General features: G+C 40.4%; 1 protein-coding gene across 2 annotated transcripts in view; it reads right to left on the minus strand.

The window, feature by feature from the left end:
- Nucleotides 1-26,389, minus strand: part of LOC111196209 (NACHT, LRR and PYD domains-containing protein 12) — a 280,945-nt gene that overhangs the window by 103,546 nt on the left and 151,010 nt on the right. The window contains exons 10-16 of one of the 2 annotated variants that reach the window (XM_049470066.1): nucleotides 14,646-14,819; nucleotides 14,130-14,303; nucleotides 9,998-10,168; nucleotides 4,460-4,633; nucleotides 3,865-4,038; nucleotides 2,723-2,896; nucleotides 149-322 (exon numbers count right to left, since the gene is read on the minus strand). In XM_049470066.1, the coding sequence (XP_049326023.1) occupies nucleotides 149-322; nucleotides 2,723-2,896; nucleotides 3,865-4,038; nucleotides 4,460-4,633; nucleotides 9,998-10,168; nucleotides 14,130-14,303; nucleotides 14,646-14,819 (1,215 nt within the window). Of the gene's footprint in view, nucleotides 1-148; nucleotides 323-2,722; nucleotides 2,897-3,864; nucleotides 4,039-4,459; nucleotides 4,634-9,997; nucleotides 10,169-14,129; nucleotides 14,304-14,645; nucleotides 14,820-23,374; nucleotides 23,455-26,389 lie in introns of those variants that run through there. The other variant, XM_049470068.1, reaches the window with a different exon arrangement.

Raw genomic sequence — 26,389 nt, forward strand, 5'->3', positions numbered from 1 at the left:
TACTATAATGTATTGTTATGTATATTATTACAGCAGAGCAGAGCTTTTATTAACTGTGATCTATAATCTGTAAAGCTTTATAAAATACAGTAACAGCAGATGACTACAGATTACAGTCGTTTTAAATAATCTAAAAAGCTGAACATACCTGAGAGTCTCCAGGCTGCAGTGTGGATCCTCCAGTCGAGCAGAGAGCAGATTCACTCCTGACTCTCCTGGGTGGTTGTAGGTCAGATCCAGTTCTTTCAGGTGTGATGGATTTAAACTCAGAGCTGAAGCCAAATAAGAACATCCTTCCTCTGTGACCAAACATCCAGACAATCTGCAGAGAGGAGAGAAAAAACAAACTCTCCTGTAGCACAAAACACCAGCAAAACACTCAGAACTGCTCAGCCTGTTAACTTTGTGTTCTCTATCAGAGTAGATAAATCATCTTTAATCCACAGCAAACATCAGTATGTAAACTAATCATGAAGTGTTTCTTCATGGGACAGCTTAAGAAGGCCTACACATGTGTAGGTTGTGAGGTGTTATCTTGTGGTGTGAGGTAAAACACTGGGCAGCAGGTGCATGGAAAGGGTTCAAGCAAGGCATGGTAGTGGCTGCCAGATAGATGGGGATTCTACTTGAGAAGTTGTGTGGACATTTAACACTCCTATGGAGCCACATCAGGGACAAAAGGTTTGTCTATTCTGACAAATTTTAAGTTTTGTGGCAGTGTGTGAGAATCTAGGGCGAGTGTGTGTTTACATTACTTGCAAAAGTATTTGTGCCCCTTTATCTTTTCCACATTTTGTCACCTTAGAACTACAAAGTTATATGTATATTATTGAGATTTTAAGTGACAGACCAAAACACAGTACCACCTTATTGTGAAGTGGAATGAAAATACCCTGTCAATACACTACACGACATTGAAAAGACTCTGAAAAGACCTTTTACTCACAGACTTTTTACTCAAAGACTAATATTTTTGCAAAGACTAACTATCACTAACTGCAAGACTGAATCTAGATTCTTTCTGAGATTATTTCCCATCATGCTTCTGGTGGAGTTTACGTACAATACATATAACATATTAGGTTACAAATGATGTGTATATCAGTACTGTGAATAATCAAAGACTAACAACTTTTGTCCCATTCAACAGTTATTTTTTTTGCCACGCTGTTATTTCTTGATATTTTTTAATAGAATACATTTGGTGTTCAACTCTGCCTATAAGCTTCTTTTTTCCCTTTTTTGCTAAAACCTTGTAAAGCAAAGAATCACAGTTTCACTGCTGTACATTTGCCTTAATTTAGTTCAAATTAAAGCAATAAAGAACATCATTCTTGCAAAATGTGTAATTATTAAACTTGTTTGTATTAAAAATAACACTGCACAATAAGACAAAGTAGTGCAAAATAAATTAACTTTAAATATAATGACTTTAAAATGCTACCTGTTTTAAAAATACTGTACACAGTAAAGTATTTCACATGAAATATATTCTTGCCTCTTCCTGTAGCTCTCCTATTGGTTGTTGACATTGTTTACATCACTGTTTGCGCAAGCTGTGCTCCAGACTTATGGTAATATTAACCACGGTTGATTTTATCAGAGCGCCAGGACGCAAAACCGCTGAAAATCATTAGGTGTTAAGGCTGGCATTAATAAAGTCCAGTACAATCATCTTAATTATTTAATAGAGTCCAGCTGTATGTAATTAAGTCTCAGTATAAATACAGCTGTTCTGTAAGGATTAGGGGTGGGCCATATGGCCCTAATATTTTATGGTGATATTGTGATATCGTGATAACAATACTCTTGGCGATATGACAAAAAATAAAAAATACACTACTGCAACATAACAAAACAGCACACCCCTAACTGAGATCTAAAAAAGTACAAGAATTTTAGAAGATTTGTATTCTAAGCCAATGATCCCGAATGTCATGATACTAATACTAATAATGCACTCCAAATATCTCCATATATCCAGGATTAAAGTAAAATACATGATACTGAACAAATATTATCTGTCTCTAGTAGATATTTAATAGGAAATAAGAACAGTGTGAATTTTTCTTTTGCTAAAAACAGCAAAAAAGTAGAACCCTGATGTGATAATTAGGGGTAGGTGTTATGGCATGATGTTTCAGGGTATAATATCATTCACGATATTCAAAAATGTTGGCGATATAATCGCGTACGATATGATATGGCACACCCCTAGTAAGGACCTCAGTGGTTTGTTAGAGAACACTAGTGAACAAACAGCATCATTGAGACCAAGGAATTCAGAGACCATAGACAGGTCAGAGACAAAGCTGTGGAAAAGTTCAGAATTATGTGCTACTTTTTGATGGTCTATCACTTAAAATCTCAATAAAATACACTAAGCTTGTGGATGTAAGGTGTCAAAATGTGAAAAAAATGTAAGGTATGTGAATACTTTTGCAAGTCACTGTACACTCTTTAGAACCAACATTAAAGAGTAGGGTATTATTTTAATAATGTTAGATTAAGTGTTCCTTTACAATTTACATCATTAGTTCTCTAAAAAAAACATAATATCTGAACAAAACCTGTCATTTTAACAGATTTTTTATGTGAAATCAAAAATTAAATCAAATTGGAATCTGGGTGAATCAGAACTTGATTCTGCAAGAAAAACTAATGCCCTGGAGTTCTGGAGAAATGGTGACAATTTTATAAATGATTATAGAATGACTCTCACCTGAGAATCTCCAGTTTACAGTGTGAACTCTTCAGTCCAACAGAGAGCAGCTCCACTCCTGAATCCTGAAGGTCATTGTTAGTGAGGTCCAGCTCTTTCAGGGAGGAGTTTTCTGAGAGTAAAACTGATCCCAAATACTCACAAGACTGTTTTTCAAGATCACATAAAGCCAGTCTGAAAGAAAGAGAAAGACAGTCAGTACCTCTTGTCTATGTCTGAAAGAAATAATAAAAAAAACGGTAATGTTGTTGTATGATGTACCTAAAATGGCGTTTCTTTCATATTTTCATTGTAACTAAGTACCTGGGGTCCTATTTTAGCGATCTACGATGCACCGGTCAATAGTGCATCACGCAGCTGCGCAAAAAAATACACCTTTCACAACATGCAGCAAAAGGCGTGTACTAATTCTCTTAATTAATCATGGGTGTGTTTTGGGCATATCATGAAATAAAACCAATCAGTGTGCTAATTGTCATTCCCTTTAAGAGGCAAAAGTTGTAGCAGCACTATGTCACTTCTGCCTTTCTCCACATGGTGCTTCATCCATTCAGTTAGTTCTAATGTACGTGTTATATTTAGCCATTAAAGGCACCTGTAAGTGGGTTGGGAGCCTTGGGAGGTTTCAGAATTGGGCCATTTTACATCTCTGTTTCAGATATGTGGGATTTTGAGTGGGTAAATAACAGTGACTTACAGTGTGTTACATCCATGTATTGGTAAAATCTAAACACTGTGTCCACAATTTTCCACATTTCAGCAAACAGAAAGCTCTGACCCAGGAGCTATAATGGAGGAAATGAACAACAACTACCACAAAGCATTCAACATGTAGAGGAGGAAACAAAGGCCTTACTGGAGCAGGACCTCTGTGTGTGGGTGTGTGTGGCAGAAGGATGAGAGTAGGAAGAGGTAAGAGAGAGAGTAAGTTATAATATTCAATTCATATTTCATTATGAATGAAATGTTATTTCACTTCTGAACTGAACAGTAGGGACACTGTTGCTAGACTATTTGAGGAAATCTGACAAAATTATTCATTTTTGTAAAGAAAATTATTTAAAATCAAGACGCTTCTTCAATCCAGGATGGGTAAATAACACTGATATTTCAATTCAGAAATCACCTGACAGAAATCTCACCTGAGTATCTCCAGTTTACAGTTTGAACTCTTCAGCCCATCAGAGATTAGCTCCACTTCTGACTCCTGCAGCTCAGTATTACTGAGATCCAGTTCTTTCAGTGGTGAGTTTACTGATTTCAGAGCAGTGCAGAGAGTTTCATAGGAGTTCAGAGTGAGTTTACATCCAGATAATCTACAAGACAGAAAAAAAACTATAAAAACAGAGAACATCCAATTTACACTCATAGATATCAGGAATTATGGAGACATTGCATGTAATGTAGAAAAAAAGCACAAAGAGAAATTAGCAAAGCAGTATTATTCTGGGTCATGTATATTTTGGTTAAATTAAAACGTACAAGAATTTTTATTAACTTATATATACAATTTATTTATTTTGGTTTATAGTTCCAAGTGATTCCATAGTTCACAGATTCAACTGTGCTATAGGCAGAGATGCAATTAGCAATCAATCAATAATACAATGCCATGATATTTTATATTCATATGTATATTTAATGTATAGTACACCCACATGCTCTGCGGAGAGCCCAAGCATTATTCTAAACTGTACTTTATGTTTCACTTCAAAAATCACCTGACAGAAATCTCACCTGAGTATCTCCAGTTTACAGTTTGAACTCTTCAGCCCATCAGAGATTAGCTCCACTTCTGACTCCTGCAGTTCAGTCTTACTGAGATCCAGTTCTTTCAGTGGTGAGTTTACTGATTTCAGAGCAGTACACAAAGTTTCATAGGAGTTCAGAGTGAGTTTACATCCAGATAATCTGCAAGACAGAAAAAAAACTATAAAAACAGAGAACATCCAATTTACACTCATAGATATCAGGAATTATGGAGACATTGCATGTAATGTAGAAAAAAAGCACAAAGAGAAATTAGCAAAGCAGTATTATTCTGGGTCATGTATATTTTGGTTAAATTAAAACATACAAGAATTTTTTTTAACTTATATATACAATTTATTTATTTTGGTTTACAGTTCCAAGTGATTCCATAGTTCACAGATTCAACTGTGCTATAGGCAGAGATGCAATTAGCAATCAATCAATAATACAATGCCATGATATTGTGGCGTCTGTGTGTGTGTGTTTATGTGTGCCAGCTGTTAGTGTGCCTGTGGGGGCGGGTTATGTTAATCCGGGGCCAGTGGGGCATTATGATGGCATGTTTTGGGTGGGTTAAGGGGACCTACCATCTTCGTGTTGGATAGCTGGGTTGGTGGCCTCAGGGCTGTTTGAGCTGTGTTAGCAGTTGGGTTTCGCTCTCCTAGCCTTGTTAAAGGCTGTAAGTGAGTGGCAAGCCGGTTAAATAAAGAGCTGTTGAGTACTTGCAATGAGTCTCACGAGTCCTCCTTCCTCTTCCACGCCACATTTGGTGTCAGAAGTGGCCCTGCTGGATGATATGGAGATGCTGGCAGGGGAAATCGAATGGCTGAAGAGGTTATCGGCGGACCAGCGGACGAGGGGCAAGACTCACCAGCGGAGTGGGCCCAGACCTGACGGCACCAGCAGGCTGTCCGAAGGTCGAGCCCGCGGAACGGATGGCGCGAGGACGGCGCATGGCGTGGAATCGGTGGCGCCGGCTCCCAGAGTGGACGGCGCGCTGACGGCGAGCTTGACGGCTCATCCCCGCCTGTCCTTCTATGACGGAAGCGCTGACTGGACGGCTTTCGAAGCCCAGCTGGAGATCGTGGCGGGCCGTGGGGGCTGGACGGATGCTGAGACGGCGGCCAACCTCTGTCTGGCGCTGCAGGGAGACGCACTGAGAGTGCTGATCGAGCTCCCCGCGGAGTGCTGCTGCGAGCTGTCTGACTTGACGCGGGCGCTGAGAACCCGTTTCAGCCGTCAACCTTCCGAGGCGGCCGCCAAAATGCTAGTGGCGGACCGGCGCCGGCAGCGGGGAGAGACTTTGGGCGTGCTGGCGTCTGAGATGGTTCTGCTAACCCGCCAAGCGTATCCGGCATTTCCGCGAGGGGCTCAGAGAAGTCTCGCGCTGGATAATTTCCTGCGCGCTCTAGAGCCAGGCGAGCTGCGCAAACATGTGAGACTGGCCGACCCACAGACCCTGGAGGCCGCGGTGGAGGTGGCTGAGCGGACCGAACTCATCCTGTCCTGCCATCCGGAACCGTGGGGGGCGTCGCCCGGAGCCCATGATCCACCGAGATGGAGGCGGAGCCGGGATTCTAGGCTTACCCTCGGAACCTGATCACGGAGCTGTCGGACCCGGCGGCTATTTTCTGAAGTGCACGCTGAATGGAGTGATGGTGGACGCGCTGGTGGACACGGGCTCGTCAGTCTCGCTGATAAAGCCTGAGCTCGCGAGGGATGTGGCAGGCGAGTTTGGGGTGGACTGCAGCCGGCGCATCGCTCTCTCTTCGGCCACCGGAGATCCTATCGCTCTCCTGGGATTAACGGAGCTGACTGTTGATGTTGGCAAGGGCCCCTTTCAGCAGGAGTTCTGGGTTGGGCACATCAACGATCCGTGCATTCTGGGCAAGGACCTGCTCGCACGCGTTGGAGCCGTCATTGATTGTGCACGGGGCTCGGTTCTGGTGACTGGACTCCCCGTAGAGGAACATGACGAGTGCGGGGTAAGTGAGCCGTTGGGGGGGGATGCGTGTGATTCGGTGCACGTTATGTTCGAGGGTCCATTAGATGTGGGGTTAATTAGCGATCCGATTGAAGAGATGCTGGAGCACAGTTGTGTGGGCTTATCAGAGCCCCAACAACTGCGCTTACGCGGCCTGATTGAGCGTTTTCGTGCTAGCTTCGCTGTGTCTGAGCGCGAGTGTACTAGGACTAGCCTCGCGTTTCATTCTATAAACACAGGTGACGCCCAGCCCATCAGGCTGAGACCGCACCGTCTGGCATTAGCGAAACGCGTGGCGGCTGAGCAGTTAGTCCGTGATATGGCGAGTGCAGGCGTTATTGAGCCTTCGAGCAGCCCGTGGTCGGCCCCGGTGGTCCTTGCAAAAAAAGAAGGACGGGAACTGGCGTTTTTGCGTTGATTACCGCCGACTTAACGCCGTCACGAAGCTCGACTCTTATCCGCTTCCCAGGATCGACGATACGCTGGATCAGCTATCGGGCTCAGCCTGGTTCAGCTCGCTAGATTTGAGGAGCGGGTATTGGCAGGTGCCCCTAGCTGAAGGGGATAGGGAGAAAACCGCTTTCTCGCTCGGCTTGGCTCTATGGCATTTCACGGTGCTCCCGTTTGGGTTGTGTAACTCGCCGGCTACTTTCGAGCGTCTTATGGAGCGCGTGTTAAGCGGGATCCCGCGTTCGTGCTGCGTTGTTTACCTGGATGACGTCATGGCGCACGGGACCGACTTCGACTCCGCGCTCTCTCACCTCGAGGTGGTGCTCGGCGCGATTCAGGCGGCTAACCTGAAGCTCAACCCGGCGAAGTGTAACTTGCTGAGGCAGCGCGTGAATTTTCTGGGCCATGTAGTGAGCGGTGCTGGTGTGGAAACCGACCCTAAAAAGACGGAGGCTGTCCGTGACTGGCCTGTCCCACGTAACGCGAAAATGGTTCGTAGTTTTGTGGGGCTCGCGTCGTATTACAGGCGGTTTATCAGGGGGTTCGCGGACGTGGCGGCGCCGCTTCACAATTTAACTAGACCGGGTGTGACATTCCGTTGGTCTGACGAGGCGGAGCGAGCGTTCGAGGAGCTAAAAAGCCGTCTATGCAATGCCCCGGTTCTGGCGTATCCGAATATGTCGGAGAGTTTCGTTGTGGATACTGATGCGAGCGACCGTGGCCTCGGAGCAGTTCTATCACAGGTTCAGGATGGCTCAGAGCGCGTAATAGCATACTATAGTCGCCGCCTAGACAAGGCGGAGCGTAACTATTGCGTGACGCGCCGGGAGCTACTCGCGGTGGTCGAGGGCCTTAAGCATTTCCGACCGTATGTGTATGGGGTCCCGTTTCTGCTGCGCACCGACCACGCCTCACTTCAGTGGCTCATGCGTTTCCGCGAGCCCGAGGGCCAGCTCGCGCGCTGGATATCTAGACTCCAGGAGTTTAGCTTCGAGGTTGTGCACCGACCGGGCCGTAGCCATGGTAACGCGGACGCTTTGTCGCGCCGGCCGTGTGTGGCCATGGACTGTAAGCATTGCGCTCGTGCGGAGGAGAAATCCGCTGAGACTGCTCATTGCGCTGCAGTCTCAGCGGATGTGACCGGCGGTGTAGTGGTGGCCCAGGTGTCCGTGGAACAGATCCGAGATGCGCAACGGGCGGATCGCGACTTAATGTGGGCCGTACACGCGCTCGAGGCGAATGTCACGCCGTCGTGGGAGGAGGTGGTGCCGTTGGGTCCGGTCGCTAAAGCGCTGCGCTCCAACTGGGCTAGCTTTAGCTTATCCGATGGCGTGCTGTGTCATACCTGGGAGGATCCGGCGAATGGGCTACCGCGGGCGCTTAGGGATTCGGTCCTACGGGGAGTCCATGGGTCGCCTGGGGCTGGGCACTTTGGCGTTACCAAAACCCTGAAGCGCCTGAGACAACGTTTCTATTGGCCTGGGTGCAGGGCTGATGTGGAGCTCTTTGTGCACTGCTGTGATGTGTGCGCCGCCAAGAAAGGCCCCACTTCACCCCTATCAGTGCGGCGGCCCGATGGAGCGGGTGGCCGTGGATGTGTTGGGCCCCTTCCCGGTGACGGACTCTGGGAACCGCTACGTCTTAGTGGCGATGGACTATTTTACAAAGTGGCCGGAGGCCTACGCGGTGCCGGACCAGGGGGCGGTCACTACCGCGGATGTCCTGGTGCGGGAGTTCTTCTGCAGATTCGGGGTTCCGGAGGAGCTGCATAGCGACCAGGGGAGGAACTTCGAGTTGGAGGTCATGGCGGAGGTCTGCCGCATCTTGGGCATTCATAAAACCAGGACGACGCCCCTTCATCCGCAGAGTGACGGGCTGGTGGAGCGTTTCAATCGCACGCTGGCAGCGCAGTTGGCCATGGTGTCGAGCAAAGGCCAGCGTGACTGGGACGTACATCTACCGGTCGTGCTGCTGGCCTGCTGCTCGGCCGTGCAGGAGACGACTGGATTCACGCCGGCTCTGCTTATGTTTGGTCGCGAGCTGAGGACGCCGGTGGCTCTGGCTTTCGGGGCGCCTCCTGATGGGGGCGAGCACGCTACGGACGCGCCCACTTTCGTTTCGCGTCTCCTGTCCTCACTGGATTTAGCGCACGGGCTCACGTGCTCGAACCAGTCTGCTGCCGGACGGAAGCAGAAACGCGCGTATCTGGGGAGCCTTTATCTGTGGGGGCGAGGGTTTGGCTGTACAACCCTCAGCGTAAAAAGGGTCTGTGCCCGAAGCTTCAGTCGGCATGGGTGGGTCCGTGCTCGGTGCTGTCCAGGCTTGGGGAGGTGGTGTACAGGATCCGGTGGGGCAGGCGCAGGATGATTGTGCACCGGGACAGGCTGGCCCCATATAGGCCGAGACTGCTGGACACTGGGGACGGCGGTGCGGAACCTGCCGGCCCTGCTCCTGAGCCTGACCAGTACTCTGACTCTGTGGAACCACTGGCGGGTGGCGCTTTGCCCGGCCCCTCCAGGCTGCCGCGGGTGAGGAGGCCGCCCGCCCGCCTTCGGGACTTTGTGTGTGAATAATTGTGAAAAAAAAAAAAAAAAAAACATGTTTTGTTGTTCATGGGGTTTATTGTTGGGTTTGTGGGGTCGCCGGGACGGCTGACCCTTAGGGGGGGGCTATGTGGCGTCTGTGTGTGTGTGTGCCAGCTGTTAGTGTGCCTGTGGGGGCGGGTTATGTTAATCCGGGGCCAGTGGGGCATTATGGGGGCATGTTTTGGGTGGGTTAAGGGGACCTACCATCTTCGTGTTGGATAGCTGGGTTGGTGGCCTCAGGGCTGTTTGAGCTGTGTTAGCAGTTGGGTTTCGCTCTCCTAGCCTTGTTAAAGGCTGTAAGTGAGTGGCAAGCCGGTTAAATAAAGAGCTGTTGAGTACTTGCAATGAGTCTCACGAGTCCTCCTTCCTCTTCCACGCCACAATATTTTATATTCATATGTATATTTAACTTATAGTACACCCACGTGCTCTGCGGAGAGCCTGAGCATTATTCTAAACTGTACTTTATGTTTCACTTCAAAAATCACCTGACAGAAATCTCACCTGAGTATCTCCAGTTTACAGTTTGAACTCTTCAGCCCATCAGAGATTAGCTCCACTTCTGACTCCTGCAGCTCAGTGTTACTGAGATCCAGTTCTTTTAGTGGTGAGTTTACTGATTTCAGAGCAGTACAGAGAGTTTCACAGGAGTTCAGGATGAGTTTATAAGGTAATCTACAAGATAAAGAAAAACAAAACACACAATGACAAATTCACTCTCAGTTTTTAGGAATTATGGGGACATTGCATAATTTCTAAAAAATTCACTCCAACTTTAAAATGTGCTCAAAATCGAAGGGACATTTTAGACCACGGAAAGGGGGCAGGAAATAATGAATGTAAAAAAAGGACCAGGAGAAAACAGTAAAGCAGTATCACTCTGGACCGTGTACATTTTGATTATCCAATTTTCATTTCAGAACTAAAAAAAACAGAAAACCTGTAAATGCTGTAAATAGTGTACACCTGTACAGTGCAGAAGGTTTTGATAGTTTAATTCACCTTAATTCACAAAAGAAAATACAAAAAAATTACAGGAGATGTGACAATTCACATGTGTCACACAGGCCAGACAAATGCAGATGAACAATATAATATTTTTTAAAGGGGGTTTAGCAAAACATGGTAGTGAAAAGCAGGCAGGGTCAGCAACCAAATTGCAGCATAAATGAACAACATATCAGAGAGTGATCGGACAATCCAGGATCATACACAGAATAAAAAAGTATTAGAGGGTAGGCTAAGGCGAGAAAGAATAAAAAAAATAGGTTAGTAACAAGCAATCAATACAATGTGCAAAACAAAATGGATAGTGTGATGGAATGTGTTCATTGAAATGATTCTTAATCAGTGACGGTTATTAGTAATTTATTTTTGTTCCATACAATGATAATGTAATCTCATGAGCAGTGTGTGTGTTCTGAGGAATGCGCGTCACTGTTCTATCTGTTATCTGGAGCCCAGGGTCATTTCTCCCTCAGGGTACAGAAAACCACAGTCTTGAGAACTGGCCTGATATGCTGAAGAAGAAGTTGTCATATAGCTCTGACCACCTGTCAGAAGAAGTCAACATGTCACACTGGTGGCACGTATACCCATATTAAGTAGTCAGGAAGCAAAGGGTTGGGAGTATAAGAGACACTGAGGCACTGTTGTAGTTAGGAGATTTCTGTACTACACATTGTCTTCTCAATAAACCTTGTTACTCATTTTGATCCAGACTCAGAGACTCTGCAACTTATTTTTCGGTCACAATTTCCACCACAATTGTTAAGGAAAAAAACACAGATCAGTAACGAGAAACAAAACAAGAGATTCAATATTCTGCAACTACTGGGTGGTATATATACACAAGAAACAGTAATTAGTATTCAGGAGAGCAGGTACAGCGTAGCGTCATGTGATTAGTGTTAGAGAGTTCCACTGAGAGTGCATGCAGAGAATTAGAGTCTTGAGTGAGAAGTTCCCAAGTAGGTAGGCTGACAGTACCCCCCCCCCAGCAATGTGTGGCAGGTGTAGAGTACTTGACTTCCCAGGGTGGCCAGATATGAGGGAAGCATGGGTCCAAGTAACAAGGCAGTTACAGTACTGATGAGCATTAGTCTGTTGAATTTGCTCAAATAATTACTTGGCAGTAAAAATCGTATGACTATCATCGGTAATAAACACATTCTATGTATACTGATACTGATTTATTGTTCAGTCCTACTTGGATCACAACAAATTTAGACAAACTGCTATCATCAAAACCATTCTTGGTGCACTTTGACATGGCACATCAATAACCACGACAAAGTTTCAATGAACAACACTGTTCAATAACCAGTGTTGCTAACTTATCAGTCTTGTTTCAACTTTTCAGACTCCACTGACAAATTACTTTTACTCAATACTTTTACTCAATACTTCTCTCAGAAAATAATTACCTAAACTCCCCCTATGCGAGAGGCAGCACCCTCTCAATGCTAATCTCTCTCTCACTCACTCTCCCTTTCATTCTGCTGTAACTGTGCATGTATAAACAGTAATGTTTACTCCTACTTTCTGTTTATTAATGGCTCTGAACTGTTAGCAGAAAATTTTTAAAAATGTAGACTGTATAACTTATTAATTTAAAAACTAAGCCATATTCTGTTTTTCCAGTGTTGGGGTGAGGTTTTATATATCTTAAATAGTTCTAAGGAAACAGAATGTTACAGAATGTTAAGCAACACTTAAGAAATTAAGGTTAATAATGATTTCTCTTAAGACAATCCCTATATAAAACTTAAGTTGTTACTGAAATTAATGTAACCTTTAAGAGCCAGGTGCGCTCTGACATGCTGGAGTGCTATTTAAATGGTGCAGCGCTTCTGCACATCTCAGCAGAGGAAACTAACCTGCACAGTCACGCTATTAAGGTTTGTCAGCATCTCATTTACTGAAATGTATTTTATTTTGTATTCTGTTTATTGTTGACACAAATTTGGGTTTGTGCACTTGTGTGTAACTAGCAGGGGTGTGTGCACAGCACAACTGGAACGCCTAAAAACTCTCATTTACTTTGTGAATTGGTTACATTATTAATCATTGAGCATGTAATTATATAGATTACGTAAGTTTCTTACTCACTTGATTGTGCTAATTAAACCATACCACTTGAGCGTTATAGTGGTGGAGTCGGGTGCAGTCAGGAGTGAACCGTGGAGCTGTATGGCCAGTCTAGAAAAAACATCTAATAAAGCTGTGATCTTCCTACATTGACGGTCTTATAGACTATTCTTTCTTCTGTTTTAGGAACGACTGGTGACCGAATGTCTCTTCACTGACCACTTTAGAAATATACAACAATTCCAGTCATGTCTAAAGAATTTTTTTTATATTAATAGTTATATACTTTATTTAATTTTAAAGTTCCCAGTAGGGGTGTGACGAGACACTAATATCACGAGACAAGACGAGACACGATATTGGGTTCACGAGAACGAGACGAGATTTCAAAATAAAATTTTAAAGAAAATGTCAAAAATGAAAAATGGCTTGAAAACTAGAGTTTTATTTGACAAAATCATATAACGCAAATTTAACAGACTGGTTTCTCTCACACATTGATTTTATAGGAAATAGACATAAAAATAAGATTAAAAAATAACAATTAAACTTTTCTAGGTCTTATATAGAGCAAACAATAAGTGCAAACCACAACCAGTCATATTAAGCCTATAGTTTGTGTTTTTTCTCCTAAATCCCTTGTAATTTAACTATGCAAAACCATACTAGTCAAGACTATGCTTGAAGTGCAAACAGAGACAATTTCTTTTTAAAATACAGTACAGAACTAAGGGTACGTACAACTGCCTACGATACGTTATTTAATTAGAATTCAGTATGGTCCAGTTCTCGTTTTTCCGCCCGTTCTCGGGCTCCCTATCTCCTTATAAAGACGTTTTTCACGACCGCAACCCTGACAACACGGGTTCGATCCCGCGTGAGGAGCGGTGTGTTTATTTATTTATTTATTCATTACCGCGTCTGCACAGATCTGATTGACTGAAGAGAGCATTTGGTGATCTTACCCCACACGTGATTGGTCTTTTCAAATACCCGAATTTTCCTCTTCTGCTGAGAGCTGCTCTCACCGCTCAGCTGCCCGCTGTATCGCTACTGTGTTGCCAGATCCCTCTTAAAAAGTCCACACTAAACTATTTTTTTTCTTCCCGCGAGACAGGTTTAAGCTTGACGAGAAATATCGTCACATTTAATCTCGCAAGATTAGAAAAGTACTTGACTGCTTACAGATTTCTTGCTGCTTAGGGTGGCATTACCAAGTATTTAAGTTTAGGGGCAAATACTTTTTTACATAGGGTTAGATTGGTTTGAAAAGATTTTCCCTATAACAAATGAAATTATCCTTTATAAACTGCTTTTTATATTTACTCATGTTTGTTAATCTGAAAAATGTAAGTATGATTAAAAAAAGCAAAAACAAAAGAAATTTGTAGAGCAAATACTTTTTTCACAGTACTTTATAAGTGTGTATACAGTGTATAATACACTCCAGGGCTCTGCTCTGTTTTTTTGTGACAGGTGACACTGATGCAGGATAGGTAAATTTTACTGATTTTTCCATTCAGAAATCACCTAACAGAAAGCTTACCCAGGTATCTTCCCTTTACAGTTTGATTTCTTCAGTCCATCAGAGATTAGCTTCACTCCTGAATCCTGCAGCTCAGTGTTACTGAGGTCCAGTTCCTTCACTGCTGATTTTATAAATTTCAGAGTAGAGCAGAGAGTTTCATAGGAATTCATGGTAATTTTACAACCAGATAGTCTACAAGACAAAGAAAAAACTATTAACATACAGGGAATACAGTATTCACACTCCAATATCAAGACATCACATGATTTCAAAAACTCCATCTCTGATTGGTTTTAAAAGTGCTTAGAAAATGGATCAGGAAAAAAGGGCAGGAAATAAGGCTGAATATATAAGAGATATAACAATCATCTGTGTCATGAATGTAACCACAACACACCACTGCCCTGTTTACAGCTTCATGTTTACATTTGATGTACAATACACACCAGGGCTCTGCTGAGAGCTCGAGTATTATTTTAAAATATGACGGTGCTTCAGTGCAGGATGGGTAAATGGTACTGACAGAAGGCTCACCTGAGTATCTCCAGGTTACAGTTTACACTCTTCAGCCCATCAGAGATTAGCTCCACTCCAGAATCCTGGAGCTCAGTCTTACTGAGATCCAGTTCTTTCAGTGGTGAGTTTACTGATTTCAGAGCAGAGCACAGAGTTTCATAGGAGTTCAGGGTGAGTTTACATCCAGATAATCTACAAGACAAAAAAAACAATTAAAACACAAAGAATTTTTAATTCACATTATGAACTATGATAGACTGCATTATGTCAGAAACTTCGCATCAACTTTAAAAGTGCTCAAAAATGAGAGGAACACGTTAAACTAGGGAAAAGGGCAGGGACTAAAGTAGTGAAAATTTACAGAAAAATAAAATATTTTAGACCTTAATCCAATAGATTGCTCCAGAAGAGTGTAAAGACTTACAGTAAACTTATCAGAAATGCTGGTTGCAGTGTTACTGCTGCTAAAGATAATTAAAAATATAATAATAATAATATATATATTGAGTATATATATATATATATATATATATATATATATATATATATATATCTATATCAAACATATACCTATAAATAGTTAATTTCTAGTTAACTATCATATTGGGCCAATTTATTCTTCGCAAGTGATTTTCATGTTAAATTTCATGATAAAATTCTTCTTAAATAAATTAAATAATATTTTTCCTTTGTACAAAATTATATAAAAAATGTTTAAGATCTACAAAAAAAATCACTTTAAAACATTTCCAAAGCACTGTAGGTACACTCTAAATTACTAACTGTTCATATTCTGTTATGGATTTGTCAGCCAGTGTCTCCCCCATAATGTAAGGCATGTCTGTAAAGTATAAAAGACATTAATGTAGATTAAACACTCACACAGCCTTCCTGCAGTTCCTCACAGCTGGGATCAGTCTCCTGTAGCCCTTCTCAGTTGTTGAGTAATTCTTCAGGTTGAACTCGTCCAGCACCTCCTCTGAGATCAGGATCAAGTGGGCTAGTGCTAAACACTCTCCGGTGGAGAGCTTCTTTTTTGACTGAATGTCTTTGGAGAAAGACTGGACTTTCATTTCAGTCAGACAGAGGAACAGGTTGATGAATCTCTCAGAAGGAAGATCTTCTGATTGGATGATGCGTTTGATGTACTGGACTGTTTTTTTGATGCTCTCTGAGCTGCTCACTGTTTGTGTCAGAAGGTTTTGTAGGAGCTGCTGACTGGATTTCAGTGAGATTCCCAGCAGGAAACGGAGAAACAGATCCAAGTGTCCATTCTCACTCTTAACAGCTTTACGCACAGCTCCTCTCAGCAGCTCTTCCAACAGAACACTGTCTGACCACTTACCACCCCTAGGCTTCAAAAACTGCAGTTCCTCCAGGTTCTTGCTCACATAGCAGTGAAACACATAGAGAGCAGCCAGGAACTCCTGAAAGCTCAGATGAACAAAGCAGTAGACCTTCCTCTGGTAAAGCACACACTCCTCCCTAAAGATCTCGGTGCAAATGCCAGAGTACACAGAGGCCTCGGTGACATCAATGCCGCACTCTCTCAGGTCCTCTTCATAGAACATCACATTGCCCTTCATCAGCTGTCTGAAAGCCAGAGCAGACAGTTTCAGAAGCATCTTTCTGTTGGACTCCAGCAGTTCCATCAGATCTCTCTGGTCTTTTCCCTCGTACTTCTCACTATTCATGAGTGTCTGAGTGCACAGGAAGTGGGAGTACATCTCAGTCAGTGTTTTAGGGATTTCTGTATTACCTTGTTTCATGATTCTCTGAAGCACAGTGGCTGAGATCCAGCAGAAGACTGGAATGTGGCACATGATGTGGAGGCTCCGTATCGTCCTGATGTGTGAGATGATGCTGCTGGCTTGTTCTTGGTCACTGATTCTCTTCCTGAAGTACTCCTCCTTCTGGGAGTCGTTAAATCCCTGGATTTCTGTCACACGGCTGATGAACTGAGCTGGGATCTGATTGGCTGCTGCTGGTCGGGAAGTGATCCAGATGAGAGCGGAGGGAAGCAGTTCTCCTTTGATGAGGTTTGTCATCAACACATCCACTGATGATTTCATCGTAATATCAGATACTTTCTCACAGTCTGAGAAGTTCAGTGGAATTCTGCTTTCATCCAGACCATCAAAGATGAACACGGCTTTGTACTGGTCACAGATCTTCGGATGAAGGTCTTTGATCTCTGGGTGGAAGTCACACAGAAGTTTATGAAGACTGTACTGATCACCTTTAATCAGGTTCAGCTCTCGGAATGGAAGCACAAACATGAAATCTACGTCCTGATTGGCTTTTCCTTCAGCCCAGTCCAGAATGAACTTCTGCACAGACACAGTTTTTCCAATGCCAGCAATGCCTTTAGTCAGCACAGTTCTGATTTTCTGCACTTCTTTACCTTCATCTCCTTTTCTTTCTTCAGCCATCCAAGCTCTAATGTTCTCTGCTCTCATTCCACCTAAAGTTCCCTCAACTGGTTTAAATATATCTAAACAGTTAATGGGTATTTCTTGCAGCTGTTTCCAGAGTTCTTTCTCCATCTGTAGAACTTCATGTTCTTCATTCACTCCTTCACTCTCTCCCTCTATGATGTAGAGCTGAGTGTAAATCCTGTTCAGCAGAATTTTATTCTCCTGTGTTTTGAATCCCTCAAATAAGCTCTCGTACCTGTTCTTCATACTGATTCTGTGTTTCTCTAAGACTGTGGGTAAGACATCATTCACTGGTGGGCAGTAATGCTGCTTCATGGTTTCCTGCATAAGTGGATACAGAACTGGACGTGTTTTAGATCTCTTTTTGCACCGGGGACAAGCAAAGTCTCCTGATGGAGCAGACTGGTCCCAGTAGCTGTTAATGCACTGCCTACAGAACGTGTGTCCACAGGTGATAGAGACTGGATCTGTCTGAATCTGCTCACACACTCCACACCTGCACTGATCCTGAAATCGCACATCCCTTTCACAGCTAGAGAGAGAGGGAGAGAATGAGTAAAAATAGTGTGAGAGTCAGATACCTAACATTAATTAGACTAACGTTAATATATAATATAAATTATACTGTTATAGTATAAAGGCATAAGTTTACATACAGTTAGGATGAAATAATTTTTAAGCAGTATTTTAAGGCATACCATAAAAGCCAATTTGTTTTAAATTTGACTTCTAGAAAAAAATCAAATCAGTCAAAACATCAGAAACTAAATATGATATCACTGGGGGGTAATTTCCAAACACTGTAAAGCACCAAAATTATTTATTTAATAATATAAGTTTAAACACCATGGGGCCACATGGCAATCACACCTTTCAGGAAGGAGATTTTTTGTTTTTCCTCTGAGATCCAAAAAAGTTAAAGAACAACAGCAAATGCCCTTTTGAAATTGCTCAAGGAAACAAGTAAAAACAGTTCAATACCCATATGACCTGAAATGTCGCTGTGCAAAAAAGACTCAAAGAGAAAAAAATCCAATTTTCAACTAGACATTTTTAGTTTTAGTCTTAATTTTTGCTGTAATTACCTCTGGACCAATGAAATAGTAATGGAAATGTCACTCTCTAGTAATAAAAAGTTAACAAAAGTAAAAACAAGCCAGATTAACGCCACAAGATTTGCATTTGAAATTAAAATGTGTATGCATTATAATAATAACAATTCTGTAAATAATTAAAGTAAAGTGAAAACAAAAAGCAACACTATTAGTAATAAAAGCCAGTAAAGACAAAATTTAAAAATACAGTTTATATTATAATATATTCAGTGGATTCTACACTTATGTACTCATGTGTAATCTCAATAAGGTTTTAGGTAAATTGCTCAATTTTTCATTCAGCTCTCCTCCTGCCTCCTCACTTCTCCAGAGTAATCATGTCAGAACCAGAATGATGTTCTCTGATATGTCTTGTTATTAAAATATGCCAACAATTTTTGCCAATTTTCCCCTGAAATTGCACACACAAATCTTGAGGCCTTATACTCAAGCTGAAAATGAACTGTCAGATAATTACATAAATAATTGATAGAGGATCCCGCTGGCGGGTCAAGAAATAAAAAAAGGTTAAGACCCAGGCTAAAGCACTCTGACCATAATTCATCCTATCAGTCACCTTTCACCAAGCACACAGTAGGTTACTAACAGCAGGAACACCAGAAGCTCTACTTTACTGTTTATTCTACACCTTGTTACATTTTGGTCTCTCTGCCTCTCACCTCAGGTCAGAACTGATTCTTTCATCACTGAAATTATAGGGCTCAATCATCGAGAAGTTGCTCTTCATAGACACACAGCTGGGCTCTGGAGGTTCTGCACTGAATTTCTTCAGTCTGGAAATGTGATGTGAAGAAACAAAATATCAAAATGAAATAAGAACAGCTGTCTTAACTGAAGACATAATGGCAGATAACCACATTTAACATCTGACACAATTACAAACAGGTTTACAGAGTTTGTTCTAAAAATTCACATAAGATTTTCAGTCCAGTTTAAAAGTAAAAAAGCAAAATTAAGAGACTGATCATGTGTGTAATGTTAGAATACATTTCATATATTTCACCACACCATTCACCATAGAGATCTGTATTTCTTATTGTGACTGAATGAAAGCAGAGTTAAAATATACTTTTACTATAAAGGTGACATTTGTGGTATGAAACAAACATAGATTTTTTTTTTGCAGATTTCTCAAGAAGTAAAAAAATTCCAACATGCCATGATACAAAGAAGTAAATTAAATTATATTGGATAGATATAATCAGTTTTTTCATGAAAAAACAGCTTTCTATGGATGTAATGAAATGGCAAAAAATACAGAAAAGCTTTTTCAAGGGTTTTAGTTAATTTTATTTAAAAGTAAATTAAATAGCATGTATGTATTTTGCGTTGATTTGTAAATACAATTACAAAACTACAATTTGAAAAAAAAATTACTAACCTCTGATTATTTCTTATAACTCAGCAGACAAAGCAACAAAGCATAATATAATTTAATAAATTAAACATTGTTTGGTATATACTATTTGGTCTTCAAATTTTTTATCCTTTTTTTGGCATTTTGATCCAAATAATTTTGGTGGCCAAATATTCAGTACATTCTGCAAAATCTTCTTTTGTGTCAGGCAATAATATAGTTTCTCAGCGTAATGCAGCACATCCTGGGATGTGATTATTGCGATGGCATACATTGCGATGCTGAAACAGTATTTTGTGCAGCCCAAGCAGCATGTGTACAATATTGCAGTGCACCCAATGTAAAAAGTGGACAACATTCAATAGGACACTTCCTGAAAAACGCCCTGCAGAAACTCACTACAATACTGTGTGTGTTTCTCACCTCAGGTCAGCATCCATTCTTTCATTACTGAAATTATAGGGTTCAATCATCGAGAAGTTGCTCTTCATAGACACACAGCTGGGCTCTGGAGGTTCTGCTTTGTATGTCTGCAGTCTGGAAATGTGAGAATGTGGAGAAATAAAACATTAAAACAAATGTAGAAAAATGTCACAGGTTTTTAACTGTAGATGTTAGGGGCGGAAATAGACACCTATTTACGTCTGATCCAAAAACTGAATTAATTTTATCTACACTTAATAGCAGGATATGATTAAGTGTCTCACACTGTGGGTCTCTGGAAGCTGTCTGATCACCCGCTGTGCTTTTGACTGGGCATAGTTTTAGGTTAAAAAGAGGTGTGTTTCTAAACAGACATCTAAGCGACCTATTTTATATTAACTGAGGTAGGAAACAAACTTATTAAAAAACAGTCGTACATTTAAGAGAATCAAGGCTAAGAACATTGTAATCCTGATAGTCTGCCCATTCAATAGATGTATATTTCTGTCCACATTAGCAACACATGGCTATGAAAAATATGAACCGCAGGTTACTGGCAGCAGGAACAACAGAAGCTCTACTTTTCTGTTTATTTGGACTTTGTTACATTTTGGTCTCACTGCTTCTCCTCGCTTGAGTAAACTCACCTCAGGTCAGCGCCCATTCTTTCATTACTGAAATTATATGGCTCAATCATTGAGAAGTTGCTCTTCATAGACACACAGCTGGGCTCTGGAGGTTCTGCTCTGTATGTCTGCAGTCTGAAAATGTGACATGGAAACAAAAACAAACAAAAACAGTTAAAGTGAATATATCTCAAGGCAATTATTTCACACAACTACCAATTGGATTTCCACTCAGTTGGTATTAAAAGTGTTATACAGTGTACTGTAGTTAAACCAACACAATCCTGCTGTATCTGGCTGCTGATAATCAGCAGGAGTACATCATAACATTATCAGTTATATTTCACTGTGATCTAATTCTAACAGATTTAACATTAAAAACATTTTACAACCCAAACATGCCACAACTAAACATTAGACTATACATCTGAGATTGCTGTAAATTAACATCACTGAACACTCATTATCAAAAGTGTGCCTTTTCCTACTAGGCTCATCCTACAGCCGAGAAGAGTAATATATTCTTTGAGTCGTTATACACATTTCACATGAATTTTACATGCTGACAGATACAGAACCATGGGAACTATATGGACTAAGGTGATAGAGTCATTTTACAGGATTTTACACAAATGTCCTGCCCACTTCACTAATGTTATTTACTTGGTTAGCAGTGTGCCAAGCCCAGAAAGACATTATTCTCCTTATTACATGAACAAACGCTCGAAAATGCTGCTTTAAATTATTAATATAAAGTAAGTTACTCTGAGTCAGAGAGTCCTTGTCCAGTGCAGAAGTTCTGATGGTCCATTCTGATGTTACTGTTCTTCCACAGAAGACCGGCTGGACAGGCCACTCTCTACTCCATACAGTTTCTCAGTTTAAAGCATGACCAGGACATTGGAACACATGAATCAGGTATCAGCACCAAACTGTCAAAACCTGATAAAAAAGAAAAACACTGCAGTGTTCAAAATTCAGTACCTCACCTGAAAAATTCAGTACCTCACCTGAATAAACCTCACTTGGGGTACAGATCTGGTACTGAATTAAATTGGGTAAGCAATTTTTTTATAGAAACCATTATAAGCCAGAGAGATTCGTGTGGAAGACACTGAATTCATGTGCAGTGTTTAAACTGTTTAAAAATTAAATTGTCAGAATTAACGTACAAAAACTACATTAATATTTGACATTTTACCCAGCACATTATCCTCATTACTCCATCAGTTCATGCTATATTGAAATTTTCAATGTGCCTGACTGAAAAGGGTGTTTAAATGGTGCTTTTTAGTGAAAATTTGCTTTTCAGATAAATCTGACACCATATCAATAAAGCAAAAGAACACATACTGAAAACCCAATATACAATTATTTTATTATATAATGAAATATTACGCTGCAGTAATTAATTTCTTCTTGAATTTAGTAATAACATATGGCAGAATTTCAGATTATGCCAAAATTTCCATAAAATATGCAGCTAGCTAACAGGCTTTCCGTATCTGGTTCAACCTTTAGCTAGCTAACCGAATTTCTTGTATCTGGTTTAACTGTTAGCTAGCTAACTGGCTATCTATAGCTTGTTTAACCATTAGCTAGCTAGCTGACATGTTTTCTGTATCTGGTTTAACCTTTAGTTAGCTAGGGAACCGGCTTTCTTGTATCTGGTTTAACCTTTAGCTAGCTAAGTTAGTGTTGTATATCTGGTTTAAGTTAACTGTTAGCTAACCGGCTTTAGCTTAGCTAGGTTGAATGGCCTCTGTAACTACATGAGCTATAAAACTAAACTAATTAGCTATGTTTCCATTAGAGTAGGCAGGCCTGGTCATATAACAAGCTAAAAAGACAGTACAATTATAAAAAAACGTCATATATTTATTTTAGACTCCCTGATAAACTAATATACATATAAACTTAAAGTAAATCTCCCTAAATATGTATTCCTATCCTGAAATATCTGTGTTTAAACTGGAGCTGAAACGGTAGAAACTACTGATAAAATTATGCTAAGCTAACAGTTTGGGTTCCCTCAGTACGAGCACTTTAACTTTCAGCTAAAAGTGAGAGAAATGCCTCGAATATTGTTCAAATTATTTTATCCACCGCCAGTTTTAATGTATTATGGCTCATTTTCAGTTAAATGCGGCTTTAAATAGACTTTAAAGAGACTTCCAGAGTTTTGCTGCGTAGAGTTTGTATGATTCCGATTCAGTGAATCTCTTCTCGGTAAAACCAGGTGTCGATTCGTTGGGCTTCGTGAGTCTGACTCGTCTCTGAGTCTATTTACCAGGAGGCTACAGACAACGCGGTGAGAATGAGATCAAATTGTAAAGTGTTATCTCGTTAAGAGTGTAATAATTTTCTCTACTTGTATTTAATTCGATTATTAGACGATAAGCCCCCAACAGCCCAGAACACAGATTTAGCCGGAGTTTAAATTGATTTAATCATATCGTTATCTGTTAGCTGGTTTTAGTTACAGTAAAGTTACCAGTACTAGATTCTACTGGCCCACAGAGCACACAAACACACAGCTAGTTCATTATTTCATCTGGATTCAACTCTAAATTCAAGTTTTAACCGTTTTCCAGCGGATCAGAAGTATTTTACAGTACTGAATCTTCCACTTTTTATTTGAGTCACTCTGATCCGGAACAGAAACTGAAGCTCAGCTCTGTTTAATAGTTATTAGAGTTTCTTTTTTCTTTCTTTAAACTCTATAAACTCTATTTAAACTCTATATAAACTCGATATAAACCATATAAGCGACGGATCTTTAACTTACCGGGTAAAATATAAAGCGCTGAGCTCTGAAATCCGCCCTGCTCTCTTTCTGAAACGCTCTCCGTTTACAGCAGCTTTCAGTTTCACTCTCTTTCATTAAAAACACACTGCTCCAGACTGTGTTACAGCACCAGAGGGAGCTCTAGAGTCAGTCCAAAATTAATGGGTTTATATGGAGCAACTGAGCAAAATCACAGTTTATAAATGTTTAATAATTTTATAATCAACAACACAGAACAATAATAATTATTTCAGCGGCTCAGACATTATTTTAAAGCTTTAAACCTTATTAAAGCAATTAAACCAGAGCATCTATAGAGAGAAGAACACCCACTTCATAATCTCTTCTGGGTTTGATGCACCACTAGAGGGGGCTCCAGAGTCAGTCCAAAATGAATGGGTTCATATGGAGCACTGGAGCAAAATCATAGTTTATAAATGTTTGATCATTTTTCTATTTTTTTTTTCATCAACACAGAACAATAATAAATGTTTCAAGACTACAGCGATAATTTTAAAGCTTTTTATAGCTTTAGTTATATACCTGTGTCCTGTACATATGCAGTATTGACAATAAAACTACTTGACTTGAATCAGCTCACCAACTAATCGGATCCCAGTAGCAGTAATGCAGCGTCTCTACTACATAAAACCTGTTTACTGTAGAAAAAATGAAATATACAGGTAAGCTTTCTTTGCATTTTTAACAAAACACTTTTCATATTTTCAAAAATTAAAGGAATATCCTGGAGAAGTAGTTAGACTATACTTAATTTGAGGTTTTAACTGTTTAGCTCCATTCACCTCCATTCATTGAGGACTCTCTCGCGGGCTCCCTCTAGCGGTGAGCAGTGATTTTCTGATATAACGGGGGAAACAGGGAGGGGGAGCTCAGTATAAATCAGTTCTGTCTCCACCACCTTAAAATCCTCACAGAACCACAGTAAACACACACATTAACCAAACTCTGAAGCAGAAAAGAGAATAGTAAACAAATATTGATAGTTTTATAATGTCTGGTACACCTTTATACTCCCCCAAATACACCAGAATATCAGAAAATCACTGCTCATCGCTAGAGGGACCCGTCGAGGGAGTCCTCAATAAATGGAGGAGAATGGAGCTAAACAGATAAAAACTCAAATTAAAGAGAGTCTAACTTCTTCTCCATGATATTCCTTTAATTTTAGAAAGTAGAATAAAATATGTTGCTAAAATGAAAGAAATCTAAACTTTATATTTCATTTTTTTCTACAGTAAACAGGTTTTATACAGTAGAGTCGCTGCATTACTGCTACTGTGATCTGATTGGTTGGTGAGCTGATACTGGAGTTACAGTCAGAGCTCGTTTAAAAGGGTTATAACTGTTTTTTAAAAGCATTAAAATTATATCTGCAGTGCTAATTTGCTAATATGTTATTTATTAAAGAAATTAAATAAAATTCTGTTTAAAAAAGAACAATATTTATAAAATAGGATTTTCTCCATAAGACTTAGGACTTAGGACTGACTCTGGAGCGCCCTCTGGTGGTGTAATAAACCCGTAAGACTTTCTGAAGTGGGCATTCTCCTCTCTATACATTCTCTGCTCGAAGCTTCAGAACACAGTGTACATTATCTGCATCTGGAGGCTGAAACCTCAGAGTGCTTTGTGTATCTAGTGAACAGATTTTAAAACTGTATTTCAGTGCATTAAAAACATTAAAAACATTAAAAACATGATATTTAATGTTACAATAAAATAAATGATAAAACTAAATCGTTTGTTATGCCCCTAATAGCAAAGAACATTGAATAAACGTTATTTTTTTGGTTGCATTCAATCATTTAACGTTAATGTTGAAAAAACAAACCTAAAACAATGTTTATTTAACATTCCTAATAGGCATTGGTTTGAACTATAAATCGATTCTCACATTTATGATTTCAGTTGAAAGATGTTCCCCACAAATAATAATATTAATATTTATAATTATTTAAATATAATAATTATTATTTAATATAATTATACTCTGCAAGACCACAGTATACAATATTAGAATAAAATACAAACAGTATATACAAATTTAATGTAAGTGAAGTTTAATATAAAGCATACATATAGATTCATAAACTAAATAAATCAATTCTGATGTATGAGATTAACGTTGTTTTAATGCATTACTGGTGGAAAGATGAACGTTGATTCAATGTTTTTTACTTTTTTACTTGTTATTAAAGGTTTAATTGCAGGTTTACATACTGTATAATCACTTTGATGGCTAAAACAGTCATATAATTTAAATAAATACCGAATACACACTGAAAATGTTTTTTTCACTTTTTTTTTGTTATTATATCTGTTTATATCGACTATAGAATGTATAGGGAGGAGAATGCCCACTTCAGAATATCTTCTGTTGCGCCACCAAAGGGCGCTCCAGAGTCAGGCCTAAATGAATGGGTTCATATGGAGCCTGTCTCATTCTGCCTGGACCTTTTCTGACGTGTCCTTAGCATCATGTTCATCCTATTTACAAAACATAAAAAAAAACATTATTTCTGATTTTCGAACAATGTTCCGTTTAGAAAAACTGTTTATCATACCCAAATTATAAACACTGTGTTATAAATTATTATGCAAGTGATATTTTTCTCAGATTTTACTAAATGGTAAATGCAAATGACAGTCAGTATAATTTCTAAGTTATGACCTGTTCAGTATAAATCCACTTTTATTATTGAACAAACCTCCCAATGATAACAGTATTTTTTCATAAAAAAAAACTTAAAATGCACTGTTCTACATTATAAAGCAGGCCACAGGTTTTAAGCAATATGGGAAAGAAAAAGGATCTCTCTGCAGCTGAAAAAGCATGAAATAGTGCAGTGCCTTGGATAAGGTATGAAAACATTAGATATTTCACGAAAACTGAAGTGTGGTCATCGTACTGTGAAGAGATTTGCGGCTGATTTAGAGCACAGACGGGTTCGTGCAGATAAAGGCAAAATGAGGAAGGCAAGTTTCTGTCAGGCA

This window comes from Astyanax mexicanus, chromosome 21, assembly GCF_023375975.1.
Source record: "Astyanax mexicanus isolate ESR-SI-001 chromosome 21, AstMex3_surface, whole genome shotgun sequence".
NCBI lineage: Eukaryota > Metazoa > Chordata > Actinopteri > Characiformes > Acestrorhamphidae > Astyanax > Astyanax mexicanus.